This window comes from Panulirus ornatus, chromosome 42, assembly GCF_036320965.1.
Source record: "Panulirus ornatus isolate Po-2019 chromosome 42, ASM3632096v1, whole genome shotgun sequence".
In the NCBI taxonomy this organism is placed as follows: domain Eukaryota; kingdom Metazoa; phylum Arthropoda; class Malacostraca; order Decapoda; family Palinuridae; genus Panulirus; species Panulirus ornatus.
Window position 1 is genome coordinate 10,646,134 of NC_092265.1, and position 12,491 is coordinate 10,658,624.

The 12,491-nt window shown below is 44.8% G+C and overlaps 1 protein-coding gene across 1 annotated transcript in view; it reads left to right on the forward strand.

Moving 5' to 3' along the window:
- LOC139761898 (uncharacterized) overlaps positions 1–11,615 on the forward strand; it is a 329,651-nt gene extending 318,036 nt beyond the window's left edge. Inside the window, exon 2 of the mRNA XM_071686486.1 lies at positions 8,474–11,615. Within this exon, the coding sequence (XP_071542587.1) occupies positions 8,474–10,015 (1,542 nt within the window). The 3' untranslated portion in view covers positions 10,016–11,615. The remainder of the gene's footprint in view (positions 1–8,473) is intronic.
- Positions 11,616–12,491: the final 876 nt, after the last annotated feature.

Sequence of the window (12,491 nt, forward strand, 5' to 3'; positions counted from 1 at the left end):
CCCGCGCACATTCACCTCCCGTAGTCATTATGAAGACGACTACTGCTCTCTTTTTTTCTCTTCCTATACAACGGCTGCTCTTGCTTATAAATAGGCGTGTCTTTCCATTACATTCGGGCGGTGGAAGCAACAAAGGCGCGCCCTCCTCCTCCTCCCTCCCTCCCTTACCATATAATATAAATTACGACGCGGTGTCCAGATATAATTCCGCTGACATGACGTATCGGACGTCGGTAATCTGCAGACGTAATTTAACAGCGACGTAAATAATGCCTCGGAGATACATACTGTGACGCAATAAATCTGGTCCGGTTCGATTTCACTCTTGGCGAACTGGAGAGAGAGAGAGAGAGAGAGAGAGAGAGAGAGAGAGAGAGAGAGAGAGAGAGAGAGAGAGAGAGAGAGAGAGAGAGAGAGAGAGAGAGAGAGAGAGAGAGAGAGAGAGAGAGAGAGGTCAGGCGATGTGACTTCGTGAGAAGCAATTAAACTAATTCAAATTAGATTTGAACGTATACATCTTTTTTTTTCTGCCTTTTTTTTTTCTTTCTTTCGGTGAGTCACCTCGATAGAGGGAAAATGTATAATTTCCAGTCATTCCTTCACTCAGTAAAGCCGGGTCACAAGACTGGAGACTGTGAGTTTATGAACCCAGGGCTCGTCCGTCCAGTTAAGCAAGAGGACGCTGGGCGCTGGGGGAGGCTAGGCAATCATATCTAAGGGTCGCATCGTCGCGCTCAAGGGTCGCACAGTCGAGTTAAAGGGTCGTACCACCGTGATCAAGGGACTAGATGCTAATCAAGGGACTAGATGCTAGATGCTAATAGATCAAATTCATAATGGGACATTAATGATCAAAGCGGTATTGTAAAATTGAGTATAAAAACACTACCAAAATTCTATCATTAAAAACGACCAAACTTCTCTCCATTAAAAGCCTTTGTATATGTAAGAGAAAAACTAAGACGCAAACGCAAAAATCCAATCTACAAAAATGATGATATAGTAATGATTAAAACGTTCAAAAATATGAACGTCGAAATCAGATTAACAGAAATAACATTCGCTTTTAAAATCTACATCAATCTTTGGTATTTAAGATCACCATTTCTGACGAGTGCAATAGCATTAGAATTTACTTCAAGAGACAAGAAATTAGTCAGATATAAAAATAAACTATCTCTTCATCTAATACATCTAATACAACAACATGATGTAGTGATATAACTAAACCAGCTGCATAATCTGAACGTCATATTACCAATGACTGAAACTTTTTAAGACTCGTTTTCATTTCAGAAGCCGATTCCAAACCAATTCAATTAAATCCAGTTTATATATATATATATATATATATATATATATATATATATATATATATATATATATATATATATATATAAATGAGGAGAAGTGGGAGACCAAATTGGAGGTGGAAAGATGGAGTGAAAAAGATTTTGTGTGATCGGGGCCTGAACATGCAGGAGGGTGAAAGGAGGGCAAGGAATAGAGTGAATTGGATCGATGTGGTATACCGGGGTTGACGTGCTGCCAGTGGATTGAATCACGGCATGTGAAGCGTCTGAGGTAAACCATGGAAAGCTGTGTAGGTATGTATATTTGCGTGTGTGGACGTATGTATATACATGTGTATGGGGGTGGGTTGGGCCATTTCTTTCGTCTGTTTCCTTGCGCTACCTCGCAAACGCGGGAGACAGCGACAAAGCAAAAAAAAAAAAAAAAAAAAAAATATATATATATATATATAGATAGATAGATAGATAGATAGATAGATAGACCTCAAGAACACCTTTTATCTGTTCTTTTTATACAGGAATTTGTAAAAAAAAAAAAGAAATTAAAATAATATCTGTAATACTGCTTGCGGTCGATTACTAATACAAAACGAAGAATGAGAGAGACAGAGAGAAAAGAAATTGGAACTGAAAGTGAGAGAAGTGTCCTTGTGAAGAGAAGAACAATACGTGGGAACTGAGGAAAAACAAAAGAGGAAAAACATTAGAAGAATGAGAAGAAATACCCTAATTTTTCAGAGCATTTCAAACCCTAGAGAAAATGGGAAACAGACTATTCAAAAAGGAGAAGAAAGCGGGAAGAAAATATGTAGACTTAATACAAACAGAAAATGCATGTGGAGTGGGGCACACAATGCAAGTAGGTGAAAATGGATGATGTCTGCAAATATCATTTCCTTAAGGAAAAGAAAATAGGAAGGTCCACAAAATATCCAAAACAGGTTCACGATATGTGCCAAGGATGGTACAAAACATCCACTGATGCCGTTTATATGAAAAAAAAAGATGGAAAGTATCCAGAATTTATCATGTCCGTGGTAATACATAATTTGGATATACACAGCAGGTTGCTCGAAGATTTAGCAAATTCTTTTTTTTCTGGGATTATAATCAATATTTCAGTAAGGACATATATATATATATATATATATATATATATATATATATATATATATATATATATATATATATATATATATATATATACATATACATATATATATATATATATATATATATATTGCAAGAGGTCACAGTGGTGCACGTGATCTAGTATATGCATAAAACCACGAGGAAAATGAAAATGAAACACGATAAAGTTCCCAAGTGCACTTTCGTGCAATAATCACATCGTCAGGGGAGATACAAGAATGAGATATAAGACGTACAACAGTCAGTTGATACACAAGGAAGAGACGTAGCTAAGACGCCATTGCATAAGAATGTGCTTGAGTGGTATTGTATTTTTTCATCACCACCACCATGCTTAGGTAACACACACACACACACACACACACACACACACACACACACACACACACACACACACACAGACACACATAAAGGCACATTTGGCTACGCCTTCATGCAACAAAGAAATATATAAGGCCGTTACACAAGTGATGGCGGTTCGAATATTCATACATACATATATACATATATATATATACATATATATATATATATATATATATATATATATATATATATATATATATATATATATATATATGAACGAAATTGAAAAATCCTAATTAGCATACGTAACATCCCACACGTGTACACACATATGGTGACCATAAAATAATTTATCTGCTCATATTGTTCCTACATGCTTCAGGCAGACCACAAGCATCATACAGTCCTATTATGGAGACAAGATGGTCCCTTAAACCAGTCACCACAACCTCACGTTCATGCTTATTTACCCTCAATATATATATATATATATATATATATATATATATATATATATATATATATATATATATATATAGATAGATAGATAGATAGATAGATAGATAGATAGATAGATAGATAGATAGTTAGATATAGATAGATGATTATATAGAGCTTTAACAGGACATCATATCCGGTTGTGCTCACAAAGGCTCAGTAAGAATTTATCTGAACAAGGTCTGGTCGTTCGGCCGGATTATTCTTTGTCCGGATCTAATTCGGTATCCGGAGAACGCGCTCTGAAAAATCACAGTGATATTCAATTACACGTTTTGTCTTTATGAGACGATGTCTTGCCTTATTAGAAAAGAAATATGTGACCTAATTTGCTTAGATTCGACAGCTTGTGGAGTGTGTGTGTGTGTGTGTGTGTGTGTGTGTGTGTGTGTGTGTGTGTGTGTGTGCGTGTCTGTGTGTGTGTGTGTGTATATACCCCCAAATCGAAGCGAACCACAATCTTTGCCTCAGACCACCACCAACACCACCACCTCCTCCCCACGATTCTCTCCGACCCTACAACTCACAAAGAATAAACCACAGTCATCAAAAAAAAGTATTAGTTCCATATACTTTTCCTTAAACTAGCTTAAAGAACAGGTCTCTTAAGTTAAATTCGGCAATAAATGCTGCGTAGCAATATTATTATTTTTTTTTTCTCCACCATCTCGATCGTCCACACGCGCTGGAAGGAAAAGATAAATATTACTGGAACGGTTTATTGTGTGTCTGTGTAGCGCGTAATGCTTCCCTCCAACATGGCAGTCCGGACTGAAATCAGTGTCGTAAAAATGACTCAGCATGATGGATGGGATCAAACTTTCCCTCAATTACTGCCTTTGACTCGAAGACGAGCAGCGTAGCCGGGGAGGATGGGAAATTACTCTTTTTTCCTCTACTGCTCTTAATAGTCACCATTTCCAAACCAAAATTGGCCAATTTTCGTATAGTTGACACCCGGAATATCAAATTTGGCGCCAATTTGTGGAGGTAAGGTAAGAATAGGTGTTTTAATCATTCAACCCTACGTTTATCCTGCACTTCAACGCCTTCACTATTTGTGTCAAGGGGGTTGAACGATGCTGGGATAGGGAAAATCTTGGGACTTAACTAATGTAGGACATTATCTTAACCCAATACACTCGTCTTCTCTACAGCAAAACCTGCCACACATCTAATTCTGCTCTCTCTCTCTCTCTCTCTCTCTCTCTCTCTCTCTCTCTCTCTCTCTCTCTCTCTCTCTCTCTCTCTCTCTCTCAGGTACTACAGCGGGTAACTCCTCCACCAGGTGTCTCGCCAGGTACTACTACAAGCACACCGTCAGGTGATCTATCAGGTACTGGGTGATGCTCTACCAGGTACCTGGACAGGTAATCAACCAAGTTAGGAGCTAACCCAGGTACTCCATCAAGTACCACGGTACCAGTTATGAAGCCAGGTACTTCCTATATCATACCAGGTACCAAGACAGGTACTTGATGCAACAGACCAGATACCCCAACAGGTACAGCACCAGGTAGTACCAGGCACCTAATACAATGATAAGTAAACATCTCAGCGGCAGAACCATACATCACATGGAATGGCATTCAATTCCACGACACACGAAAGTAATTACCCTTTATACACAGAAACACACACACACACACACACACACACACACACACACACACACACACACATATATATATATATATATATATATATATATATATATATATATCCATTCTCTTCTTCAGGAGGTCAGTCCTTGATACCAAAATTCACCATCGTTTCAATTTCTTCTATAATCAAAATATGATTGATGGTACCACTTTTTCCCTAGCCTGTGTGAGGTGGTATAGGCTAACGCATCAGCTGGCTGCTCCAATCCTCCTCCATCCTGTAGAACCTGCGGTGACCCCTGTAGCCATGTAGCTACAATGATGGATAAGAATCTTGCCCACCAAACGACCCCCATCAAAGTCGGTGAACGCGTATAAAAATTATTATTTGCATTGCAAAAAAAAAAAAAAAGAGAAGAAACAAGAAAACTCCCCTGCAGCTCCGAACAATATAACTAAATTATCTAGATTGCATCTAAATGTTAATGACTTAGAAGAATGCATCGTATTAGATATCATTTACCACATTAACTACGTTGAATATGCTAAACATCAGCATCATACATCATATCAAAACGCCAACGATGAATATTAAGCAAGGGGGATAGGGTTGGGGGTGGGGGGGGGACACACTCAACCATGAGCAAGAAGATGGTAACCCACCCACGTCTGTAAAGCTCACTCTCCCTCGCTTAGAGAAACGATCTATGGATCTTCTACTGAGGGAGATGGGGTGGTGGGTCGTCGGTACCCGACTCGAAGTTCTTGCTCTTACGTTCCTCTCCAAACTGACGGAGCACATAGCAGGTCTCCTCTCGAACCCCCTGATATCACCCATGATGATACGAGGAAAAAGGGGAAATGTATGACCTACAGTATCTACAAGGCTATGCGGTACTCGCTCCCTCATGATGAAGCAACGTCTATTACTCTCTGCTTCTCATGTGAAGTGCCTCATCCATCACTCCGTAACAAAGAACATTAAGGACCTGCATTTTACACTCATTTAGAAAATGAGATCACTCTGGGTAAAGTAAGAATTGAATTAATATAAGGTCTTAAGTATTCAATTATATCGTCTTGTTACTCCCTTTTAAAACTTCAAGTAATATGAACTTTTGAGTCTTTCTGTTGGATTCTTCTTCTCCTCCAGCTCTTCCTTCTACCCTTTCCTCCTACTACTCCTCCTCTTCCTCCTCTTTATAATGTATAAGCCTCAACCACCCTTGTAAAGGACACGTTTGAAAAGCTGTATAGAAATTGTTTTCGCGAGTCACAATACTTGATAGCCAGACAGGGCTGAAACAGACTGAAATTGGGTGTCTAGACAAGCTAAGATAGACTGGAACAGGCTGCTTAGAAAAGCTAAGATTGGCTCACACTCGATCGCTAGAGAGGCAACGAGAGACTGGTACATGATCGCTAGGTAAAGCTAAGATAGACTGGTATATGACAGCTAGAGAAGGCTAAGATACAGAGACCACGATAGACTGGTATATGACAGCTAGAGAAGGCTAAGATACAGAGACCACGATAGACTGGTATATGACAGCTAGAGAAGGCTAAGATACAGAGACCACGATAGACTGGTATATGACAGCTAGAGAAGGCTAAGATACAGAGACCACGATAGACTGGTATATGACAGCTAGAGAAGGCTAAGATACAGAGACCACGATAGACTGGTATATGACAGCTAGGGAGGGCTAAGATAGACTGGTACATGACAGCTAGAGAAGACTAAGATAGACTCTTTAAACAAGGTAAACACGACCAAATGAAACGAGAAACGACAGTCAGCCTCGCCGGGCAAGTATCAAAACCAGTCACGAACATCAACCATTTCCTCTCCCTCATTAGGAATCATTTATATAAATGCAATACAAATAACGTCTCCCTTGGGAATTTTGTTTTCCTTTCTACTAAGCAAATCTATCTGTCGTTTAAAAAAAAAATATCCGATATTTCTATCGTTTTTCTTCGTTTGCCGATTAAGATTATCCGTTTTTAAGAAGAATGTGCTTAAATGTTCGAGTCTCTAAGTGATTGAAGGTTAGAACTGAGTGTTGCACTCTTCTTGTATCTATGCCCTGGCAATCTGCACATTCTCTCTTTCTCTATCTCTCTCATATCTGTCCATCCATCACCCTCTCTCCCCTCTTCCTTCTACTCGTCTCTGTGTCTGTTTCCTAATCATCATAAATTCTCCATTCTCCTGTGTTTGCAGGTTCACTGACGCTCTTTATATATCTAATCTAGTTATCAACATACCTCCATTTCAACACACACACACACACACACACACACACACACACTTCCCCTTTTTTTTCTTTTTTAATTTACTTCTTATATAGCCAGCGTTTACCACCAATTCGCCTATCTAATGCCATCATCTTCAATCAACCCATCCATACACAGCATCATCACCACCGCATCATCCCCCCTATCTACTCCACTCATCATCGCGCCCATCTACCTCATCAGGTAGTCTCATCACCTCACACCCGTCTACAACACCATCTCCATCGTCAGCAACAGAATCATTATCATTACTATCTTACGTCCTTACACACCAGTCCCACGCTGGGTTTTCAATTCGGATCGGACGGGTTTACGACGCGTCGTAGAGTAATACATTTCTGCACCAGCACACACACACACACACACACACACACACACACACACACACACACACACACACACCTCGTCTCTCAGGCTCTTAGTCTCGCGAGATGAGAGAGGCCACTCGAGTTTGCTGACCGATTCATGATTCACAGGTGTTCCGTTCATCTTAACACGAGCGATAAATATTTACGCGTTTTATGGCACTGTATACATCACACTGAGAAAGTAATTTCATGGTCTGAGTGATCGTAGAGAGTACGTGGGGCGCGAAGTTACCCGCTAAAAGATACTGGAAATGACTTAAGAATCCTAACATACACACAGACAGGAGGATAAAGTACAAATAACATTTTGATGCTCAGGAACTTTGGTACTGCGGCATGTACGACACCAGTGCAGGGAGCCTGTGTTTCCCTCCTTCACTCTCTCCCTCACTCAACAAGCCAGGAAGACATCACCAGAACCTAGGGAGTCAGTCAGTGTAAGTCCTGGCCTCCAGGATCTCCCGGCCTCCAAGACCTTCCTCCAAGACTACTTAACGCAGCTTAGATTTACTCATCGCCCGGATGTTACTGACGCCAGTGAGGGATTTTGGTTTCCTATCTGAAACAGGAGCTGTACATATATACCTCGGTGTGAGGCCTCTCCTGCCTTGCTCAGCGGCTTGATTGATGCTCACTCACAACTAAACATAATTTTCAATATTGGACTCTTTTTTTTTCTTATGGGACGGTAGTCACTAGATATCCATGTGGCAAATTTTTTGCCATCTAAGAATGTAATTATAGCTTTCTGTCATCTTTTTTTTCTTCTATGTTTTGACACTGAGGATGTTTTATACATTATGAGCAATTACCATGTTGATGGTAGACATTAAGATCTATATTCTAAGGCATTAGACTGACTCTATCTGCTATGAATCCCTTTCCCTCCCTGGGTGTCGAGATCTAAACCTTGGCTTTCTTGTTCCCGCAGATGTGGCAGGACATCGAGATGGTTCTGTTGGGGGACACCGGAGCAACCGACCAGGATTCTCTCCCATCTGTACCTGCCAACGCCGACCCCCTGCCTCCTCCTCCCATGTCCACATCGTCGTCATCGTCGTCGTCGTCATCGTCCTCCACCTCCTCCTCTTCCTCCTCATCGATGTTCCCAGCCCCGTCGCTGCCACAGACCCCCTCCATTCTGTCGCAGGCGCTGACGGCCCCTCTGACCCCACGCCTCCATTCACTGCAGTATACGAGCTTCTGCCCCCCGAGTGAGTCGCCCCTTGGCGGCCTCGGGGGCGGCGATGAGAGCCAGGGCAGCTACCACGTCCCTGGCGAGGACAACCAGCACTACCGCGGTCCTTCCCCCGCCTCCACGGCCATGGACGCAGGTTATCACGGACAGTACGCCTCCCCATACCACGCCTACGTCGAGGGGCTGGAAGTAGATGCGTACGTAACGGAGGAGATGAACGGTTCACAGTACAACTCCAGCGTAATGGACGCCCCAGCGCTGGTCCAAGCAGAGGACTTCGTGGACCTGGACGCCCTGGCCAGGACAGCCGCCGAGGGCCACTACTGCGGCGACTCCAGCACGCCTTCGCAGCCCCGGCAGGAGACGCAAGAACACTACCAGTTCACGACTCCTGAAGCGCCTGCTAAGCTGCCATCTATCGCCACGCTCCAACCACGCGCCCATACCCTCGCCTTCAACACTTACGGCACCACACTGCCTCCCGTGTCGGCTGTTACCGGGGCACAGCACCAGCTTCAACAGCAGCAACAACAGCAGCAGCAACAGCAGCAGCAGCAACAACAACAGCAACAAGGGGAGGGGAGCACGCCGCCCCTGGCTGCTCAGACGCCTTCATCGGCCCCTCAACCCCCTGGTATACCGGGTATGACACAGGTCACCTACACCCACGGACAGATGTCCCCTCCCGCCTCCCCAGAGAACGAGGAGCTGCCCCCAGGCGTCCGTGTGTCCGGCTGCATGACTCATCTGGGGAGCACCGCACCCCTCACCACCCACGCCCTCACCCGGCAGACAATTCACACGCTGGTCAAGGTGATGACGCCCCCATCTTCACCCAACTTGTCGGAGCTGCTGTCCACCCCGGTGACCACGGCGCCGTCGTGCCAGGCCCTCACGCTGACAGGCTCGGAGCATGGCAAGCCGGTGAGCCACGAGCCCCCGGCGCCGCCCCCGCCAGACGACACCGAAGCCAAGGTGACCAAGAAACCCACGGGGCGCAAGAAAATCACAGCGCACACCTGCCAGCACCCAGGCTGTCTCAAGACCTACACGAAGTCGTCGCATCTGAAGGCTCACCTCCGTACCCACACGGGCGAGAAGCCCTACATGTGCAACTGGAAGGGGTGCGGCTGGAAGTTCGCGCGGTCTGACGAGCTCACGCGGCACCTCCGTAAGCACACGGGCGACCGGCCCTTCCAGTGCCGCCTGTGCGAGCGAGCCTTCTCCCGCTCAGACCACCTCAGTCTGCACATGAAGCGGCACGTGAGCGTGTAGCGGCCCCGCACCGCCCACACTGTATATACCACACTCGGTGTACAAAGGCTGGGCGGCGGCGCCCTGACCTGACCCAAGTTACCAGGGGGCTCACCCCTCCCCTACACCCCCCCAAATCCGCCCGCACCTGACGCACACACACACACACACACACACACACACACATACACAGAGAGACAAACGCGCGCCTTCCTGACCCACTTTTTGATCTAATGCAAATCCGTTGCGTCGCCCAGCAAGACCGGGAGCAGGGTGGGGGTGCGTTGATCTGCATAAGGCCTGGCGCATTAGCCGTGGTAATTGGCAACGTAACAACGCGGGCAAGCATCAGCAGCGGCGGTAAGAGCGTGCAGACACGTGGGCTGGAGGAGGAGGAGGAGACCCACTCTTGTCATTAATGTGATTCTCGGCCCTTCACTGTCACAACTCCTGCCCCGCCCCGCTCCGCCCCCTCACACCTCCCACCCCCGGCCCCGCCCCGCCCCCCTCACACCGGTGACAGGAGACTAACGAGGGCCTAGCGTACCGAGATAAATCTTAATACCGAGCCCATCATCGCTCATAAAGTCTTTATAAATGATCGTCGGTCATTTTCTTACGAGAGAAAACCAAGAAAAAAATAAGGCAGAAAAAGCCAAGGGAGGTTAAGGGACTGAAATAAAGAGAAGAGAGTTGCTGGAAATAAAACGAGAGAGGAGATATTGAGAGGATAAGTGAGTGAACAAGAGGGAGTGCACGGGAGAGTAGGAGTAGGAGGAGGAGGAGGAGGAGAGAGTGAGTGAGGAGCATATTGCCTGACGGAGGCCATTCGTCAGGTCATTAGCAGTGTGGTGGGGCGCCTCGCGTGTGCCAGCCAGTTATCGTCCTGCACGAGGGGGGCGGTGACCCCCCCCCCCATGACTCCTGCTCCACTCTCCCCTAACCCAATCCACCTCCTCTCCCTCCACTTCCCTTCACCTAGTCCACCTCCTCTCCCTCCACTTCCCTTCACCCAGTCCACTCACCCTCCACTTCCCTTAAACATGTGCACCCTCCTTCCTTTCATTCCCCTCCCCCTCACCCAATCCAGTCCCCTTCCACTCCCCTTTACCCAATCCACTCTCCATCCACTTCCCCTCAACCAATCCACTATCTATCCACTTCCCTGCGACCTCTTGCCTCCTATATATATATATATATATATATATATATATATATATATATATATATATATATATATATATATATATACCCCTCCTTCAACACCACTTCTGCTGAGGTGTGTCGCATTTCGACATTCAGCAAACTCTAACTTTCCCAGTTCATTATCAGTCCATGACCAGTGCATGGGAACTTTTCTGTTCGAGCCTTAATGAACATAATATAAATTCGTGGGTTGAGGGAGGGAGGAAGGGATTCACTCTCACAAAACCAGACAAATGTCTCTTTCCTAAGCGCCCTGATCCACTGAACAGTAGTAACCTTCATCGTAAACATAAATCTACTAATTTCTCAAATTTCTCACACCTAGCTACATGCTCATCATGTGCCATAATGACTTAAATATATATATATAGATACCTTATACAGTATATTAAATATATAGAGATATATAGATAGAGAGAGAGATATATATACATAAATGTACTACACAGAATATATGGAGAATCTATATATGAAACTATATTTTGTACAAAGCTAATGGATGATGACTATATAAGTTAGTCAACAATACGGAAATGTTTTTAATCCATTTTTGAAACGAGAAAACTAGTCCAGAATGCCATAATATTCTGAGGTTAGACAGCGATTCTCAACCTTTCTACACACTAGTATTTAGGTTCAGTTTTGCTGCGATGTCGCAGTCTGGGAAAGACCATCACGCAGAGAGCGCTCCAAACAGCAACCCATCTACCTACCTAACCCTCCCTCCTGCCCGCCCGTCACCCACCCCTCCACACCACAGTTTCCAGGAGGCGTGGAAGTTTACGTTTTCATTAGGGTAATGGACAGTGTTGCCATCTGTTGGACCCACGGGACACCACCGTTGATACAGCGTCACGGCAAGGGGTCGCCAAGGCACGCGACGCTTCCACTCACATCAACCCAGAGTCTAATTACGTACGAGTCTGGTTCTCTCTCTCGTTCATGACACGTCGTATTAATGAAGAGAGGGGGAGGGGGTGGTGGGAAGGGGTGGAGGAGGAGGAGGGTTAATTAAAAGAGCCTCCGAACTGGGACATTTTAATTACTCTCTCCTCCAAGGGAATGATAATAAGGCTTCGTAAGCCAAGGACGACAGGGGTGGAAGAGAGAGGAAAGGAGCGCGTTCGATGTCTCTATCACTCGGGTGAACAGTGACGATTGTGTGATGAAAGAGGCGCCCAGGGTATCTTCATCCAGGAAGGTCCTAACAAAAGAGAGAGCAAAAAAAAAACACACGTGCGTGCGCGTCGCTGCGCCCGCCAGGTGCGGGCGAGACAAGGACGAGAATTAA